Raw genomic sequence first — 21,048 nt, forward strand, 5'->3', positions numbered from 1 at the left:
AGCAAGAGAGAGAGATAGACTGATAGATAGAGAGAGAGAGTGAGAGAGAGAGAGAGAGAGAGACTGATAGTGATAGAGAGAGAGAGAGAGAGAGAGAGATAGACTGAGGTGGTAGAGGTGCAAACCTGATTGGTGGAGGCAGTTGCGAAGGGGTTTGTGGCAGATGTGTTGGCTGCAGTGGCTGGAGTACCACCGTGCATCATGGGAACTTTTTTTGGAGGAAAAATCATGTAAGCAAAAATACATAGAGGAGCAGTGTAGCCACATACACACCAGGCAAATGAGGGTAAGAGAAGGAGAGAGAGGGGGAGTCAGAAGAGAGGGTTTCGATTTAACTGGTTCCCTTTCTTCCCTCTGCCAATGCTGATAAGAGGCCTTGTGATTTGAGAACTTGATGTGACACAGTGTAGCTGCAGCAGCGGTGACTTACTTCTGGATTTGTGTGTATTATTAGTCATAAAATGCTGTACTTTAATAATACTGTACTTTCTTGGTAAACACCAGATGAGAGCACACTTTTAAACAGTTCTACAAGGAAATAACACGAGTCTTTAAGGCAGAGGAGATAAGGGGAAGGTTGTAATTGAACTCCCTCTGTTTTTTTAATTAATTTAAAAAAAAAGAGAATTTCAATATGTGTCAGGTCAGACCAGCCAAAAGCCAAGTTTAGAGCGGGCATGATAACGAGAGTGGCCAAGCAATATATATTGGGTGTACGCATGAAATTAACAAAATAGAGGTCAGTGAAATTGATTATGAACAACAACAGCTGACATAGAGGTAATAAACAACATTCAAATGTCACAATATTTGTCTTTCCTTATGTGGACTCTTGCTTATGCTTCAAATCAACTAAAACAGTGACTCTCAGGTCACCAAAATCTCATCACAAAGTGGCCATAGATTCAATACAGTAGATTTCACAGGATGGTTTCATTTTGATGACGTGCGAGTCACAGACTGACATGAGGTTACAGACAACTGAAGAAGGAAAGCTGGAACCTACCAACGCCGCCTGTAGGTGTCATGCACAATATTGAGCCTGCCCATCATGCAGTGCAACAGGAAGTGGATTGGATAGGGAAGAGAAATCAAAACAGCCCATCACAAGGTTTGTTAGAGTGAGGGGAGAGATAAGGTGGGGGAAAAAAAGGTTAATATCTCTTGGACACAGTCATCAGCGATTGGAATAGGCAAAGTGGTGACAGCATCACATCTTTTTCTTAATCAAATTAGAGTGTGAATCTAAACATTTTGTCTACAGTGCATTGAATGTGTAATACAACAAGAGTGATAGTGCGGTTATGATTGTAACTATCGAGTATTAAACATTACATACACACTCTAGACAGGAGTGAGGAGAACAGCAGATGTGTACAGAAGCCAGACTCTGTGGCCTGCTGTTTGTTACCATTAACCAACCCATCCAGCCCCGTCCTTACCAGCCCCAGCCAAAGCCCCGGCAATGGTTTCTCATCAAAACATGAGTAAATCCCACCATGGACACTACAATGTAACAAACTAGTAAACCAAGTTATGTCCTTTCTCCTACAAACATCCATGCCTTCCTCATTCAGCCTACATGTACTAGGAGGAGCAGATAGCTACTGTATGTGTTTTATTAAAGCAATTAGTAGGCAGAAAGACATTCTAACCCATTCTTAACAACTAGTGGCCATGCAATGCCATACAAAGCATAATGCACACATTTGTTAAAGCATTCTTAGCTTTTCAATTGCACTTTGAGAAATGTTCAACCCTTTCTGGCCTCTAATGAAATCTAGAGTTTTTTTTATATTATGCTATGTGTACGACTTTCTTTGTAAGTTCCCTCTATCTGAAGACATAAAAGTTAATATATAGTCCACAACCAGTCTGCTCTGTCCTGCAATCTACTACCTTTCCCAACCCCAGACAAACAGGAGCCAGGTTAGACCGATCCAGGCCTCATCTGGGTGGTCAGAGCATTAGTGGAGGTTGCTTTGGGAGCCATACCTGATGGGAGGAAAGCAGCCTGCTGCTGAAACTGCATGCTGGCCAGGGCCTGTTGGTACTGGAGCATGCTGGTGTTAAACATGGCAGTGGCCCCGTTGGCCTTCTCCAGGGCTGCCCGCTTGGGCATTTGAGCCATGACATTAGGGGCGATGCCCTGCCCAGCCAGATGGAGGTCAGTGAAAATTGAAATAAAAATAAGATATAGAAAGAGAGAGAGAGAGAGAGGTGCGTGGAAAAGAGAGAGAGAGAGAGAGAGAGAGAGAGAGAGAGAGAGAGAGAGAGAGAGGGTGTGTTGAAGAGAGGCCAAAACGGGAAAGAAAACAAAAAAGGTACATACGTTAGAGGACATCATATAAACAGCATCACAACATCCTTGTGTGTACAACAACAACAAAGACAATATCATCATATCATCAGTAGCAAGCAAGCAGCAGTCTGACACAAGTACTACACAAGCAGGAGCATGGTGCTTACTGGAGCTACTGGCTAACAGGCATATTTATTATATTTCATCAAAAAGCTTACTTGGATTATTAACTTTGTACTCCTAGGGCTGACTAAATGCAACATGAGCAAGCAATAACAATTAAAACAATAAGGCTGCTAACAGGAGGTGGAACAGGTAGGAAGCACAGAGAGAGGGAGGCTGCACTGCTAGCTCCATGATAAACTGTGTAAGCCATGTTTAAGTGATGGTTCACTCTCAGACAAATGTCAAAAATGGTCTCAGGCCAAGGGACACGAGTCGGCTGTTTAAAGCTACTTTTCTGGTGTGACTATTTACACCAGAAAATGCTCTGAATGTGGATTTTGTCTTGGCATGAGGCCATCCTTGAGATCTGAATATCTGTGACAAGATTTGATGAAGGAGTGAACTATCATTTGAACCGTAATCATCTGTTATGGTGTTCCTCTTAGCCCCACCCTTATCCATCTGACATGCACTAGTAACACAGACATGCACACATTTAATTGAGCTGCTCCACACAACACTGACCACTGACTTGGACATAAGTCTGAAGCCATGCCACCATTTACAGAAGCTCTACTTCCCTAGCCCTTGCTAACTTTTGTTAAACAGGCGACAGGTGATAAATTGATTGTGGCTCCTTATCACAAATTCCACATCTGAATTTGTGTTTGAGGTGATTTCTACACGAAAGAAGATAGTTGTTTAGTGTTGGATGCAACCTGAACCCAGAAAGCCACAATCATTTTATCACAGGCAATAATGACAGATCAACAGGAGGAAAAGACAGACATTGCACTGAGACGACAACACAAATAGCTAGGTATATTTGGTTAAAAACACTGCTCTACAACAAAGCCACATGCCAAGCTAAAAGGTGAAAGGTCATAGTACCAGGTCAAAGGTTGCGTCGAGGGGTCGCTTCAGTGATTTGACAGCCGACTGAGTCTTAATTAGCAGGCAGCGAGCACATGATGGCAATGGGCCAATGGGGTTCAAGCGCATTAACATAAACCAGCAAGCAGAGGTGCATCATGGGGGCAGCAGTGCAGTTTGGGTATAGGTGAGAAAAAAACAAATAAAAAAACAAATCATTGGAATGCAATATACAAGGGGATAACAGGACTAAGGCATGCACAGTGTGGACACTAGCTCTACTGCTCAACCGTTAAATTATCATCAATAATCTATGACAGCTACCAATCTACATTAGTTATTGTCACACAAAGATAGATGAATATAGCGATGAGAATATTATTCAGTCATTTCTTTAGGGTGGGTCTCTGAGGTATCGTATTGGACAGAAAATTACATTTAAGCACAATTCACAGGTTTCTGTTTCACTGTGCACATCGTAGTCAGTGTCACATTCGGCCCAAAGCTCTCAGCCTCGCTACGTCAATAAGAGCATGTACAGTAGAAAACACTGTGGCTGTACTATTATTCACAGGTGCTGTTACTGTGAGACAGCACAATATTTCCTTTTTGATAATGTCAAGAGGAAGAGAAGTAATAGATAGGAAGTACAGAAGATGGTGTCACAAATAAGACCAGGCCATCAGAGAGAGAGAGAGAGAGAGAGAGAGAGAGAGAGGAACACGCTCTCTGCTTGTGGTACGGGATGAAATGAACAAGGAACTAGACAATCTTTTTTATTAAATCAGGAAGGAAAAAAGCTTAATGCACTCATTGAGAATAGTGTACCATTGTCCGATCCTTCTTCATATCATCCCGTTCTGAGCAGATTTTACCCAAACCAGCTGACACCTACACATTTGACCTGGCGAAAGCAGAACTCAAAAAGCTACAGGAAGGTGAGACACTTTCAAAAACATGAATGTGAATATGAGCCACAGAACAAATTCCCCCGCTGGGTAATTGAACTTCTAGTAAAATAGCCCTGCTGTAAAATTAAAGAAATTCCCCAAAATTGCACCTGTAAGCCTGTTACTGTATGTAGGTGTGAATGAGTGTGACCACGCTTGTACAGACTGCTCACCATGGCCGCGGCGGCTGTGGCCTGGTTCACCTGGTGCTGGGCAGCTTTAATTTTGGCCTGCAGATGGGCCGGCGGGTGGAAGTACTTGCACTTTTCCCGAGAGCAGCGACCCTTGATGTAGTCCATGCACACGGTGACGGTGTTGTCGTTGGTGTCGATCATGGTGCTGTCTGAGGGGTGGGCGAAGCGACAGTCGGTTTCCCCCCGAGAGCAGTTGCCCCTCTGATATTCCCGACACACCTGAAAAAACAAAGAGAGGACAGAGATCATGAGAAGACGTGAAGTTACCTAGAAATTCATGTGGGTACAACACAAAGAACAGTCCCAAAGAACATTTCCTGCTCGGTGCATTTGTGTCTTTATGTAGAATATATCAAGTATGACTCGCCATCCTTTACTCTGTCATTATAGAGAGTGTGCAGTTACATTTAGCTTAAAAATGCGTGAGACCTGCAGTTCAATAAATAGATTAAAATGCTTTGCAAGGTAATATTCCTCCTGCTGTGTCAAGTCATTTTCTAGGCCTTCCTCTGTACAATATCCTTTCACACCAAACACAAGATCTGTACAGATTATGCAGCGTACTTCCTGTTTAACTGGAACCGTTAGATGTCGAGTTCCTGTCCTTGTTAGTGAATAAGTATTACACAGAGGAAGGTGCTGAAGCTTTAGCACAATAAACCTAGAATGTTAACGGTTTTCTTTATGAAGAACTGTATTGTGTTTGTTGGAGCATGAGTCTCTGCCATTTTTTAAAGTCTATATGTGAGACACCAGAGGGCAGCACTTTCTTGTGTGTGTCATGAATGAACACATGGGTATTACTTATCTTCAACTCACTCTGCTTTACTGCAGTGTGTCAGCAGTGTATGTTTGAACTTAGATAAATGAGTGCTCCGGAAAGACAATAAAGGTAACAGTTGCATTTCTACTTGACTTTTTAATTTCACTGACGCGACTGAAAAGAGGAAACGCATTGTACAACATATATGCTCCACTAAACACACAAAACTGCTTTTGGATGACCTTGCATTTCTAGGCCTATTGTGTGCTTTTGCGATTCCTTTTTCTCTCAAAATCATTAGGCTTATTTCTAGACTCAACAATCACACCACCAGCCGCGCTAGAGGAAGAAGACACAGTAGCCTCGATAGACCAGAATGCAACGCTGCAGCAAAACCTGGTATGATTTTTAAAAGGGGTTAAAATTCAGAGTTTTCCTGACTTTGCTGTTTGCTATGCTATAACTGGTGCTGTGGAAACCATTACTGCTCTTTCTACTCAAGTTAATATTCAACAGTCACATCTCTGGTGCTTGTCTAATGGTATTTTGTGAATTACAAAGCAACTCTTGGAATGCACTCGGCATCAGAAGCTGATGAAAAACTACGCTTTATGATTTTTGATAAATGATTTTTATTTTCATCAAACTTCTCTTTTGCATAATGGAGCCTGCTTATAATATCACAATTCAGTTTTAGGAACAGTTAATGCAAGTCCAATAAAGGGGGCCGTTACTCTTACAGTATGCTTGTTAAACCACTTGTTAAAAATACGTGTCTTGTTTACAAGCTCATTATCATACTGGGAGACTCCACTCCGACTAAGAAACACACATCATGAAGTAGAGTTTTCCTGGTACTCTTAGGGAGGAGTGGGTTGATTCTATGCTCCATATAATCTGGAGAAAAAACAGGTTCTAATCATCAGTGTGTCTGTTACCTCAAGTCTATCTGTTCTCAGCAGTTTCTGGGCTGCAGCAGCGGCAGAGTTGGGGCCTTGGTTGACGTTGGGGTTGGAGGCCATCAGGACAGGGGTGCTGGACATTATCTCTTGGGGCATCAGGCCTGGTGACATAGGGCTCAGGTAGGGATTAAAGGCTGCGGCTGCAGCTGCTGCTGCACTGGCGTTGGAGGCCATGCCTGGCGACATCGAGAACATGGGCTGGAAGAGAGCCAAATAAAAGCAGGAGAATGAAATGACTGTGGAGAAAATGTACACATAAACCACAACTGTGGGTTTTTTGTATGGGGAAAGAGAGGGACTGACGGAAAGACAAATCAAAAGACTGAAAAAGCCACGCAGACAGTGAAGGAGCTGTATATGTGTGAGCTTTTACATGTATGTGGTCTCACCGTGGGCAGCAGCTGTGGTGTGTTCATACGTGTGTGTCCTCTCACCATAGGTGGTAGCTGCGTGGCAGGCATCATGGCGTTGGCGAGCTGCATCTGTTGGGCGAGCATGGCCATGTTCTTCTGCTGGATCAAGTTGTTCCTGCCATTGATCTCCAGCTGGGTCTTTAGGTGGGCAGGAGGGTGCAGGTATTTGCAGTTCTCCCTGGAACAACGGCCCTAAAGGAGGCACGCAGAGGTGACAAAATGGAACAACAGAGTCAGAATGACCTATTTACTGCAGGTTTGGCTGCATTCACATCGGAAATATGGTAACCGTACACTTTATGGGCATGTTGAAACTACCAGTGCTAAGTTCTTGTGGGAGTATCTTGGATTCAAACTGATGATGTTTGTAAGTTTGTAAAGTTTACTTGTGGCTTTGTGCTTGTGGCATGGCTCTATGGATGGCAACGCTGGTCTGTATTTCAGTCCAACATTCATGATTCTTAGACGATGAATCCTAATCCGATCCCCTGACTTTTCCTCTGGTGCGACCATGAGGTTGACATTCGTGGTTAATGTCTCAACAACTATTGGATAGATTGCTACAGACATTCATGTTTCCCTCAGTATGAACTGTAATAACTTTGGTGAACCACTGACCTTTCATTTCATACCATTATCTGGCCAAAATTTCAAGTTGTCCAATACCTTGGTTTAAATAGCAGCAAAACGAATGGCATTCCCATCAGTCTCAGTATTTTGTGTTTTTGGCAACATGCTAAACTAAGATGGTATGATTTTAAACATACAGTACTTGCTATACATCAGCATGTTACCATAGTGACAGTGAACATGTTGCCATGCTGACGTTAGCATTTAGCTCAAGGCACCGTTGTTCCAAAGTACATTACATGGCATGGCTGTAGACTCTTAGTCTTGTTATGATCTTTTGTACTCCCAATAGTCTGTGCTTCCCCTCAATGCAGACTAATTAAAATAGTACACTGAGCATTAACAAATCACAATGTGAATATGGCAGATAACAAGCAAGTTTGTTTTTGGTTACGTGCAACATCATCACATCAAAAAGGGTGTAAATGCTCAATGTCAGACACTCAAATTGTCATTAGGTCTGGGCTAAGTTCAGCACTAATTGTTAACGGCTTGCTATTTCTGCAGGGACATGTGTACGTGTGTGTGTGTGTGTGTGTGTGTGTGTGTGTGTGTGTGTGTGTTAGCCCCAGGAGGTAATGACGGACACTGTGGTGCTGCTCTCCAGAGGTCCATCTTAGCTACATGTCTAACTAATGCTATAAATACTGTCCACTCATATGATCCGTATATATTGTATCAGCAGTCATCCGGAGGTCACACATCAAAGTCTTCAAATCAGACAAGGATCCCTTTTTGTTGCCTGCTGTGAGTATCCAATTATACCTTTAGTCTGGAGAGGAGTCTAAGAAAAAGTCTGACACACGCACATTCTCATGCAAGCAAGAATGCAAACACATCAATGCATGCACGTCAGGGTCATGTTCGGATAACAGGTGGCAGATACACGTCACGCAAACATAAGACAAACGCACGCACAAACACGTCCACAGTTTAAGAAAGCTGTGTATTTACTTTCAGTCCTGCGGCACAGCTGAGCTGACTGTGGCAGCTTGTGCTGACAGAGCTGTCCCCAATGGGATTCATCTCTATACCCCGTCATGACTTCATTCCTCTTTCTCTCATCTCCTTCCCTTTCGCTGACACTGGAGCACCGGACAGGTGCGAGGGAAAGGGGTGGGGGATAAGGAGCAGAGAGGGGGACACTTAAATAGCAGGGGGGCCTCTTTAAGATTTTTTGTTTAGTCCACTTGTCTGAGGTTGTTATCTCAAGTTCTCATTGGATCTCCTTTTAAAGGGATTTCTTAAAGATTGTGTTGCATCAATACAGAATGCATGGAGTGGGACTACAGCCACGTCTCTTCTATTCTGTGTCCCTGTTCTCTTTGTTACTGCCTCAGTAACAGAAGGGAGCACATGGATTATGGTCCATATAATAAAATCTTGAGTGAAGAGCTAACTGATGCAACATATTATATATGATATTTGTCTTACTTTTAAAATAAGTTAAGATTGGCTGAAATACTGTAGATGAAAAAGTGCATAAAGTCAAGCATGAGATATTTTTCTTTTGACGTAAAGACAAAAGCACACACAAACACATAGAGCCATAAAAACAGCATTTGTAATGGATTTAATAACCTCTCACAATATGTGTGATACACCTTCAGTGCATCAAAGATACAAGCAAAAAAGGAATATGTCACAGTTTTTGTATAGTATGGAATAAAAATTGTTAGAGCAGTTAGTTAGTTAGCAGTTAGGGACAATGTTGATTGATTGATTGATTAATTAATTAATTAAAGGAAATTTGAACAAAAGCATGACTTTCCATGCCGAGGGGTGAAGGTTTCCTGTCCAGGTTATGTACACATAGGTTGAGCTGGCATTCAGAAGAATTCTGACACTGTCAACACTCAGAGGTGTGTGTGTGTGTGTGTGTGTGCGCTTGTGTGTGGAAAGTGAGCGAGTGTGTCTTGCATGTGTGAAAGAAGAGGAGATGAAAACAGGTTCTAATAGCACTTATCCAGAAAGTGACAACGGCATGCAGCAAGGGGAGAGAGTGAGAGTGTGTGTGGAGAGATAGTGTGTGTTACGTGAGTTGGCATGTGTGTGGGAGTTGCAAAGGCATGAAGGATCATATTGCGTTCACCCCATATAACCCTGTCTGTCGAGCGCAGGATTCACACCTGCAGTGGTTTATGCGTGGGTTAAGGTGGTACGGTAATGTTTAACAAAGAAACACGTGGCTCTGACTTGAGCTAACATTTGCCATTCTGCCAAATCACACAAAGAGAAACGGCATCAACCAACACAGGCAGCCATTTTGAACAAAAAGAATCAGGTCCCAGAAGAGGAAACGTCAGGCTGCATAAGTGGAAGAGAGAGAGAGTCATAGTGACTCTATAGCGAGAGAGAGCGCCGGGCTGCGTCAGGGAAATTTTAGAACTTGCAGAAGAAGTGATTAGTATGGGTCATCACATGCAGGGAGGAGAGAAGGAGGAGAGAGAGAGAAAGAAAATGGAGATGCAGACTGAGAGAAGGAGAAGAAAGACGCCGCCCCTCTCACATCATGTTTGTGGCTGTTATCATGACATCAGCGGCCTTGAGGAGCAGTGAGAGACGGTGTCCACGGCAACAGAGCAGCCGGACCCACTGCTCTAACAACACAGTTATTCCTGGAATCTTCCTGATCGCTGGCAGATACAGTACAGGAAAGAAAGTACTAGAGATACCACCAACCCTGAAGCCACAACTATTCTGAGAGTAGAGGGCATCCAATCACCACACCTCTCTGTCCTGTGTCCTGGCCTTTTTATGTGTATGTGCTGCTAATACAACCATCATGAAAAAGCTGATACTCACTGCCGATGAATGTTAAAAGATATCATCTTCAACGTTTCAAATCGCTCGAGGGATTCAAATTTCGGAACAGAGAATTATATTATCTCATTATACCAACACAATTTAAAGGTAATTATGCAAATAAAAAAAATTGGATGTGTTATGGAGACCCATAGAAGGTTTCAAATCACATTTTCCATGGCCCAGTGAGAAAATACCTGATGAGAATGGTATTAGTGAATGAAGTGATTTGTCATTTACTCCATGCTTATGCCAGAAATTATGAAAACAATGAAGCAAGCCGCTTCAGAGCGATTTATCCACATTATTAGTTGATTCCCCAGTGTCGGTTCAGGTTGATGAGCAGAGAGTAGTTACATATGTGTCTTCGTCATCCAAAATGTGTTTCAGGAATGTTTTTTCCACTTCAGGTTATCCAGTTTTACAGCTGCATATTATGACAATATCATAGCCCCTTACACACTGCACTTAGCCCCAGGCTAAGGGAGCTGTTAGCCTAAAGCTAAGAAAGCGTTCACACTGGCACAATCCTGGCACATTGCAAGTGGGCTAACCCCAACTTTAGCCTAGGGTTTGTTGGCCCTGCTCTGGGGCAAGGTTAGCCCCGAGATTGTAGGGTTAACCTCACCCTCAAAAAAATGCTAAACCTGGGGCTAACAGTTGCCAGTGTGAAACAAGGCTTTTGGAATTTATACTGTTGCTTGCTGTTAAAGGAACACTGCTACTTCTGCTACTTGGGCGGAGTAATATGCTTGCAGCACATGAGAAGCACCGGACAAAGAGTAGAAATGCTTTGCTTTTCTGAGAATATAGTTCCCAGTTTATATACGGTTAGAAGATGGCTGTGTCTCATGTGACCTTGTTATTTGTACACGCTGTGACTATAAAAATCACAACATGTAAATAGGAACATGTTGGCGTTATTTTGTCACTTATTCGGAGCAGTAGGCTAGTTGGAACCGATTACCTACAGGATCCGTGCTAGGCTAAGCTACCGTTGAGAGTTACAACACGCACGGAAATGAGAAGGGTATGTATGGACTTATCTAACTCTGGGGGTTACGGTGAATAAGCTAAAGTCCCAATAAGTCGGCGTGTTCCTTCAACAGAAGAAGTTGTAGAATGTTAACATTAGGTATGTGTTTTAACTGACACTTAACCCAGGGCTAGAGAGTGTGAATTGTATAGCCCTGGGCTCAGGCCAACCCTGAGAATACAGTGTGAAAAGCCCTCATATTGTTTTATCAAGGGCCACAATACCAAAATGACAAAACCTAAAGATATATAATAATATTAAATTAGAATATTTCAAAGAAATTGTCTTTCAATGTATAAAAATGACTTCTTATATGTACAAATTGCAAAATGACTACTACTAGAAGAAATTTATAACTGGTTTAAACTTATGTACAGTACAATACAGATTGCAGGTTACATTACAGAATCAATAAGCAAATATCCAATTAATTCAGATCTCATTTTGTAAAATATTTTACATTTGCTTGTCATCATTACTTTATATAACGATGACTTGTGGATCACAAACAATAACTTAATATAAAAACAATAATAACAACTGAATTCAATAACAACTGAACTTCCCGTGCCTTCTTTAGGTTCCGTCCAGACTGTGTTTTGTATTAGTAGTGGGGGTCTGTGTTTCTCCTGGTGAGATCAGACTTGCCAAACTCCAGGCCAAAGAGGGAACAATAATCCCACTGGCTACCGTGCAGTCTGATTGATGATAAATTGGAATAACATGTCCCACCCTGATCGCTCTCTCTCTTTTCTAACTCTGCCTCTCACCCGTTGACACACACACACACACACACCCTGCTTTTGTGACTGTGTAGGATTTAAACAAACAATGAACCAATGTGTAAAGAATGCTGGGTGTGGCTGCATCCCAACTCTTTGGAAAAGAAGAAGTGAAGCATGCGGCAAGATGTTTTAAATGCGCCTGTGTGTGTGTGTGTGTGTGTGTGTGTGTGTGTGTGTGTGTGTGTGTTTTTATGTGAGAAAAAGTGAGTGAAACAGTGGCAAGGTGAAGAAACACTGGCTTTAACTTAAGGGTTAGAGTAAAAATATATCCAATACACCAGTGGTTCACAACCTTTTTTAATTACAACCCCTCACTACAGGTGGTTAATAATATGCTGAATGGTTTAGGGCCACAATACAGCTCTAATCTGCAGCTACGTTATGAACCGTCCATACCTCTCAAGTCATCTGGGGCAGTCTGTTGACTGTCCTCAGTATTGCGGCTGTAAGCAGTCCAACAAAGTGCTGCCGCGAGGGACTAAACACTGAGAGATGCATAAACACACTGTGACACGCTCAAGATTGTACTGCAATGATTTATTCCTCCACATGTAAAATACAACTAGCACGGCAGTTACCAAATGTAAAGTTACTTTGTGAGTCGAAATAAGTGCGTTAGTGCGGCGGTCAACAGAAAGTGTTTGCGCCCATGCTCACCCCCTCTCTGTCAAAGCCCAAAAAACTCAGGTGAACAGGTGAAGCAAACAAATATAATCAACAAACAATACAAACGAGACCATAAACAACATACAATATGTGGCTCCTACACTCAGGGTTAAAACCAAACATGAGAAGAAATATGAGAATGTTTTATTTGAATAATTTATAGAGGCCTGAGGTGGTAAAACTCTCGTAATTCATAAAAAAAGACTAAATAAAAATTAGAAGTAAAACAATTTTGTATAGCAGAAATATGTTATCTTGCTTTCCTTTCCCTTTGAACATCTCATGAAACCTCAGATCTTTCTCACGACCCGTTCGGGAACCATTGCAACAAACCATCAATCTAAATTCCCTCTGGGCTTTAAACTGTGGCAAGAACATTTACTAAAATTCTAAGGAATTAAAAGCTTGGAAAATCATTTTTGTTACACTAATTAACAGCTAGTGTATGTCTGTTTTACATCGGGGGGGCAGTAGCTCAGTCAGAAGGGAGTTGGGCTCGGAGGGTCGCTGGTTCAAGTCCCCATACGGACCAAAGTATGGTGGTGGACTGGTAACTGGAGAGGTGCCAGTTCACCTCCTGGGTACTGCCAAAATGCTCTTGAGCAAGGCACCGAACCCCCAACTGCTCTGGGCGCCATGCCATTTTTATTTTTTTTTTAACCTTTATTTGTTCAGGGAAGGTTCACTGAGAGGAAGCCTCTCTTTTGCAGGAACGCCCTGATCACATTCACACAGTTACACATTCATACCTGGAAGCTGCCCAGTACAACCACAGTGTCATCTGCTGGCCACTGAGCAGCTCCACTGGAGCGGTTGGGATTAAGTGCCTTGCTCGAGGGCACCTCAGTGATGGTAATGAGGGAGGGACAAGCGCTAATTCTTTCACTTTCCCCACCCAGATTTTATCCTGTCGGTCTGGGGATTGAACCGACGACCTCCCGGTCACAAGCTCTAGCGTCTCTAACCTTTAGGCCACCACTGCCATGGGCAGCTCCCTCACTCTGACATCTCTCCATTAGTGCATGTATAGGTACTGAGCATGTGTGTGTGTAATTCAGGCCTGTGTGTAATGTGTGTAATAACGACAAAGTGAAAAACATTGTAATTTCCCCTTGCGGGATTAATAAAGTATACATTATTATATATTATTATCATTTCACTCATTTGCAGCATTGCCTATGCATACATATGTATTCTTATGTTTCTTTGATGTTCCAGTGTTGTGGTGTGAGACTCACACTGTTCTCTGCCCTGCGTTCCAGTGACTTCTGTCCAAAACATACGCAGAGATGAAAGCCCTTTCTCCTCACACACACTGTGAATAAAGCTTTGTTTTGCTGGAAAAGCAGCAGAGACTCAAAGGGCCAGGCCCGGTGGTTGGTCTTTTTGTCTACTGTGTGCTCAAATATGGCTCAAAATATAAAACATATCAACTCAGTCAAAATTCTGACTACTAGCAGATCATCTTACATGACAAGGCAAACTGGAATTTCCTGATAGTCAGTGAAGAGCCATTCAAATTACTGGAAGCATAGCAGACCAAGAATATTCAGATGTGCTTGTGTGGTCTTATTGTTGCTATATTTGCAAGTATTGAGCCACCAAAAGCAATGAGAAATGCACAATCAATAATACCCTTTTACAGTAAAGTACAATTGATTTTCTTTTTGGTTTTAGCCACTTAATTTTGCATTAAATTATCAGTAAAGTTTATAAGGAGGGCAAGGAGGACATAAGAGATCTACGCAGTGATACTTGATGCAGGGTTGTTTCGCGCTGTGGCTGGCATTTCTATATCAGACCATGAACGCACACTCATACCCTTGTGATTATGTCTATATCTCCCTGTTGGGACTCAGTGTACACTGTGATCCACGCTGGAGCTTATTGGGATACGGAGGAGGGAGGGAGTGTTAATCTATGATAATAGTTGCAGTATGCCCCCGGTGACGCATTACCACCCTCACCAAACAACGACGATGAGAAAAGGATTACAGGCTACAACACAGACCACACAGAGAGTGATGAGGTAAGCTAGATAAAAACATGTTTGTGTGGTCAGAAAATGTTGGTGGATTTACAAAGTTTTAGGTAATCATTTAAAGTAATACTGTGCAAACTTAAGTTGACAGCAGTCTCACTTGATGCTTCAAACATAAACACACCTATGGATTAGACACAGTGGCAGCTACACAAACCTCACTATGTATAGACACACACACACACACACACACACACACACACACACACACACACACACACACACACAGAGCAATGAGTTATTCACACTTGAGAGGGTGTTGGTTCTCAGAAATGCCTCAGGTCAGATGTCACGTACACAGGAGCCCTGGATCCAAACTTAGACCTCTCTGTTTTTCCCCTGACTCCCCCCCCCTTATCTCTTTTCACACAAACATACTTTCATGTGACTTTATTTACGCCAGTTTTTTCTCTACAGACTGTTCTATGCAGTGCTGCTTTCTTCTCCTTTAAAAGGCTAACAAGGTTAGTTCGGGACTTTTCATTATCAGTAATAACAGAGCAATCTCGCAGGTATCGATTTGAGCAGCAGCACTTTATGAAAGCCATCCAATACTCGAAGTGTAAGTACGTGAGGTGGCCTGGGCACGTTCATTAAATCATCTCGGAGCTCCGCTTCCCAGTGGGAGACAGAAAGAAGAGTCATTGCGCAGAACTCACAAGGTCCAGGCAGCAGCGAGGCGTCAATAACAACGCTATTGTTTCTCAAACGACTGAGGTGTGCTCTTTTCTCACTGTCTGTAGGCCTCACAGGCTCAGAATCAAAGTCGGCCATGTATCTTAATCAGCCAGCCTTTCAAAACTATAAAGATGAGTAATCTGGTGACATGCGAAACCAATGGTTAGACTTTGCTTCTAGTGTCTTAGCAGAGCATCTACATTAATAGCAAAAGTACTTTTATCATTTATTTTACCACCATAGAGATGGATTTATGTTCATGGGTTTTAAATCATTAAACTGTTTACTGAAGTGTTATGCTTTAATGTGTGGATTCAACTACCATAACAGTCCTGAATAGCAATAAGAACCACATGAACTTTCTCACAGACAGATAAGATAAAAGGGGACAGAAGGGAAAGTGATCATATAAGGCAGAAGTAACTCCTTTGACCAAGATAAGAAAAGCCTACTGTATGCCTTCCCCATCTTTTTTATGCAGACTACATCCCTGCTTCTACCTCGTCAGAGTGGCAGCTTTACGATGCATCAAAAAACACTTCAAAAGCTCAAAGAAAGTTTAGAGGCATGCCACTGCTCCTTTTTCTCTTTTATATGCCGTTCTTTGATCCCCGTTGTCTGTTCTCCCTTTCTCACCCACACCACTACCACCATTATCAGCACAGGGTTCATTTCCTTCTCTGGTTTGTGACACCTGGGTTGTGGAAACACGCAGAACAAGTCCCTTCTATCAATGGGCAAGTAATAACCACCGGGCAGATGATTCATTTAGTTTGCAGCACTAACAGATTCAATCTGGCATGTATTGTGCTAATCTGATCTCACAGACTGTAATCCTATCCACAGCTCTAATCCCACTGTCAACTGGCCTAATCCTGTTTCCTGTGTGCGATTATCTCCTTCGAATTTCGCACTAGTAAAAGCGGGATGCTTTCACACTCCCCTCTCTCTAATTGCATTTGAAGAAGGATTTTTTTTGTATCACATTAACTCTTCAAATTGTTTCTCTCTTGAAAGGTGAGGAAAAAAAAAACTGACAGTGGAGTGGGAATTCAATTAGTTTCTGGGGCTACTTGACTTGTATCACAAATTCTGTACGTACGTGTTGTCCTATAATAAGCATCACAAGGAATTATTCTAGTTTATTCTTTTCTATTCTATTAGGGTTACTGCAAGTTTCTAAACAACTCAAATTAACTCTACTTGCAGTTTTCAATAGTCTAAATCCCATATAAGTGAAATGAGAGTAGCTACAGCAGTCAATGACATCTATTCAACAAATCAGCCCAAAGTCCAGTCCAGACGTATTAACTGGCAGTGTGCAAATGCAAGTAATGCTAAATGCTACGACTACTCATGATATATAAAGCAATATATTATGTACCTGGCGCCAGTATGAGTAATGGACAATGTAGAGGATGCAGTGCACTGTGCAGTATGACTCCTGCAGTCTGTGTGTGTGTGACACAAAACTAATCAGGGCTAACACTAATTGGACCTCAGGTGGTGCCACTGTTTCAGGTCAAAAAACAAGGACACATGATGGATCATGACAAGCCAAAATGGAGATGTGACATAATTTGTGAGAAAGTGGGTGATGATGAAGTGCGTTTACTGCTGACTTGCTTCACCTCTCAGAGTTTTCGCTCAATGTCACATACTAATGTTTGGTAACACTTTGCTTGAAGGCAACTACATAAGAGTGACATGACACTGTCATGAACACATGACACTGTCATGAACACATGAACCCTAACCCTAACTCTAACCCTAACCCTAACTTGTCATGACAATAACCGAATGACACTTAATGACAGAAGCGTTATGTCATAAACGTTTATGACTTGTTTATAATGTTTATGACACGTTCATGACAGTGTCATGTCACTCTTATGTAGATACCTTCAAGTAAAGTGTAACCTAATGTTTTTATAAAATGGGTACATTTTGCAATTTTAGAATTAGGGTTGGATAATAATAATGGATATGAATTTGAGTATGTAGATACTACATGGATATGTATTATTGTAATGGATACAGAATGTGTATATATATATATATATATATATACACACATTCTGTATCCATTGGCATGGTTTTATTTCAGTTAGCCTAATAGCTAACTGAGATAAGATCCATATCAGTGCAAATCAAACCAGCTATTAGGCTAACTGAAATAAAACCATGCCAATCTCTAGGTATGGTGAAGGGTATGTGATGATGTGGGGCTATTTTAATTCCAAAGGCCAAGGGAACTTTATCAGGATGCATAGTATCCTGGATCTATGAAATAACTGGCCTTTAAAAATAAAAATCTGCCTTCCTCTATGGGAATTTAACATAGGGGTATGTATAATTATGGCCCCTGTATTTTAAGGAAGAACATTTATTTATTTACAATACATTATTAATTCACAAAAAAATTGGTGTCCTTAAAAGGTCGGATTTTTCCTAATTTTTTTAATTAAGGCATTAAGATCAATTTCCAAAAGATGATTTTTTTATTCCTCTTTTTAGTCAACTTGACCATGGGTATGAATACTTATGAGCAGCACTGTATATATATATATATATATATATATATATATGTGTATGTATTTGCACTCATGTAAGAAACGCTGTGAATATAAATATTTTTAAAGGCTAAGTGGCATCAAGTTAAAATTGTGGAGTCACTATGTATTCCTGAAATGGATGAGAAACTGAAATGTGTAGTATTGCAATTAAATTAAGATATGTATTACTTGTATGAATGTGAAATTTTGCACAAATGACAGGTGTGTTTATTGAAAGACACTCCCATCGATAAATGATTGTCAATTGTCTCACACCTGGGGGCCCAGAATGGGAGGATCAGAACGTATTTAAAACCACGGTTGTGTGTATTGTTGAAAATACTCTTGATGAAGGTCCAGAGGGACCGCAACGTTAGTTTTCTTTAATAAATGGTGATGCTGCAGCAAGAGCAGAGTGCTGGATTTTCCTTCTTTCCAAAAGTTAGGGTTGGAATCAGAGAAAAGGAGAAAGTAATTAAGACCAATCCCATGGGTTTGACAGGCCCAGACACCATGATTTTGAGAAGGAATGCACTTAAAAAAAACAAAAACAAGATTGACACAGAGAGAGAGCAATTGAGCGAGTGAAAAACAGATGGACAGCTATCCTTGTTGTCTCACATTCTTGTGCCTTGCACCACCAGCGGGCATCTCACCGTGTAGATTCTCTTTCACGTTTTGGCATCAACATAGAGATAAGGGGCCGGGTAAAATTGACTAATAGACCTAACAGCTGGCGAGGGGGAGGAGCAGCTTGAAAAGGTGTTGAGAGAGTTGAGTCTAAGTGAGTTGCTGTGCCCTCAAGCTCCTCTCCTCCTCTCTCATCTGTCTAATGGGAGGATAATGGCAGAGCTGACAGACTGAAAAAGCCAACAAGAAAAAGAGAGAAACCGGAAGTTATTGACGGAGATGGATAGGGATAATTAGGAAAAGCCAGATCAGTTAAAAGGCTGAAGGTATGTTAAGATTAAAACAATTTCACCCCTTATCATCCAGTTTTCCTTTTTATTTCCCCTTAAGTAGCTTTAAAGTCCCTTAGATTACCTTGAAATCAAACTCCATTTTTGAAAGTATTTATGCTCGCCATTATTTCTGCATAGCATTTAAATGTATTCACATTCAGTAACGATCTCTTAATTTAGTAGTGGCGGAGTCCGCCATTCTTGTGCTGATTTGAGATGGCCTCACTAAACATGAGGGATTCACAGGAAAATTATGCATCTATGCAATCCGGGGAAAAGTGAAGTGTTTGTCAGTGCGGTTAGCCACAAACCACGAACACGACAACGGCTGTTTTCGGCATTTTTGTTCTCTGTTAAAACAATGTGAGTTTGTATAGCTGCGACACACCATTTACCCTTCTGTTGTGTTAGGTAGCTGCTCAACGAGCGTTTGCTGAAGTATCAAACTGCCCTTTTATACTAAAGTCTTATTCCACATTTGTCTGACAATATTACATATATTCTGTGGTGGCTTGTTCCAGTTTTTATTGAAGCTATATGATGTTTTCATCGAGTCAAATATTTAAATCCAAGACTCATGGCAGCGCCATGTCTGCAAATGAAAATACATGTATTCTAGATGTAAATGGATGCATTTACATATTATTAGATGCGATACATGCATTGCAGAGCATCATTTTAGACACATTTTTCCTCAATTTAGCCTGATGTATTAAAATAAGGTTCTTGGGGTTAAAAGTGATGAAGATAGAAATGTTTTCATGCTAAAGTCTGAAGGATGGAGCCAACGATAACGTCTATCTTGATGTTCATGTCACAAGCATTGAATAGTTGAAACCTAGGCCAATGCAAAGCTGGTTTGTATGAAGCTTTCATAAAAATAAAGCATGATGAGGGCTGATTCCTTTCCACAGTATGTGTGGATATAAAAAAGCCTTACCTTTATAGTGTCTGAGTTAAAATAAATGTAAATGTTTGCTCTGATTCATTTAATAGTTGCTTGGAAATCTATACATTTTAACCAATAAAAACGCATGAACATAAATCCACTAACAACAGCATGACTGGAATAATAACACTTCGTCAATATTGATTAATTGGTGAAGCAAACAAACCCTCAAGCTATGTGAGGTTGTATGGTATGTCTGTGTGTTAGAGAGACAGAGAGAGAGAGGCTAGAGAAGTAATCATTGTATCAGTGGTGTTATAAAGGGGCCCAGTGTGATGGAGGGATAGGGACGACTGACACTGAGAAGAAAAGACAGGCTGTTGTCGCTGATCTTCCGTCACATAAGCTCACAGAGAAGACGCACAGCCAAACTGATCTGACAAGGATGGACACACCATAGAATGAGCAGACCAAAGAATGTCTCCGTGTGTGTGTGTGTGTAGGTCTGGATTAGACTGGTTTAAACACAAATCTCTCTAGCCTGACAGTGAGAAAGACGTAAGAATAAACCCCTCAACACTAGGAGAAAGAGACGTAAAAGGTCTTACTTACCAAAATAAAAGCCCCTGCAATGTGACTCAGCTCTTATCTAGTGAAACCTGCTTGTTATAATCAGAGAAGACCGAGCACAGCCAAACAGACGACACTGCAATATGAATAGCTCTCTTCTAGTAAAAGCTGAATGTTATGGATGACTGAATCCTGGCCTTGTTAATTCGAGAGACATTTTCATTGTGGATGCACCCACAGATATCCCATTAAAAATCTAATTAGGAGGGAGATCCCATGTGCTGACTGCAGAGGAGAGAAACCCATACGGATCCAGGAACCAGTGTCTGTCTGAAACTATAGCTTCACGGCAGCACCCTGACTTGAGATTAGCACAGTGCTGCTGAAAACAAACCATGCCGATCACAGGTGTGACTAAACCTTAATATCGAAACACATTTGTCTTGGTCAGCTATTGACACTGCGCACAGGTGTCCTATTTCCTTTTCTTTGGGCTTGTAACTTTTGGCGAGAAGCCAGTGAAGCAAGCAATGTGAGGATCACACGGCTATGAGTGGCTTTGGATTCCACATGCCTAGCCGTGGCTGTTGTGCAGATAAACAGCGCATTTGGATTGTGTCCGAATGCGGCACAGATCTTTTTAGACAACATCCAAGGAGAACGTTTGATCTGTTTTATGTCAAATACTGTAGACAGTCTAACATGTCAGATACTATATATATATATATATATATATATAGTATCTCAATTAGCTTAGTATAGTTTTATTTTAATCCTATATAAACTACAATATGTTGTTTTTGCTCTGG

General features: G+C 41.4%; 1 protein-coding gene across 14 annotated transcripts in view; it reads right to left on the reverse strand.

Moving 5' to 3' along the window:
* The window catches only part of LOC116037427 (muscleblind-like protein 1), a 46,488-nt gene that overhangs the window by 5,051 nt on the left and 20,389 nt on the right, over window positions 1–21,048 (reverse strand). For 5 of the 14 annotated variants that reach the window (XM_031281324.2, XM_031281322.2, XM_036005762.1 and 2 more), the window contains exons 3-9: window positions 6,599–6,814; window positions 6,186–6,407; window positions 4,464–4,703; window positions 3,359–3,412; window positions 1,996–2,149; window positions 1,007–1,042; window positions 126–208 (exon numbers count right to left, since the gene is read on the reverse strand). In XM_031281324.2, coding sequence (XP_031137184.1) covers window positions 126–208; window positions 1,007–1,042; window positions 1,996–2,149; window positions 3,359–3,412; window positions 4,464–4,703; window positions 6,186–6,407; window positions 6,599–6,814 — 1,005 coding nt within the window. The remainder of the gene's footprint in view (window positions 1–125; window positions 209–1,006; window positions 1,043–1,995; window positions 2,150–3,358; window positions 3,413–4,463; window positions 4,704–6,185; window positions 6,408–6,598; window positions 6,815–21,048) is intronic. The other 9 variants (XM_031281328.2, XM_031281330.2, XM_031281333.2 and 6 more) reach the window with 7 other exon arrangements.

Source organism: Sander lucioperca, chromosome 9 (assembly GCF_008315115.2).
Source record: "Sander lucioperca isolate FBNREF2018 chromosome 9, SLUC_FBN_1.2, whole genome shotgun sequence".
Taxonomy (NCBI): domain Eukaryota; kingdom Metazoa; phylum Chordata; class Actinopteri; order Perciformes; family Percidae; genus Sander; species Sander lucioperca.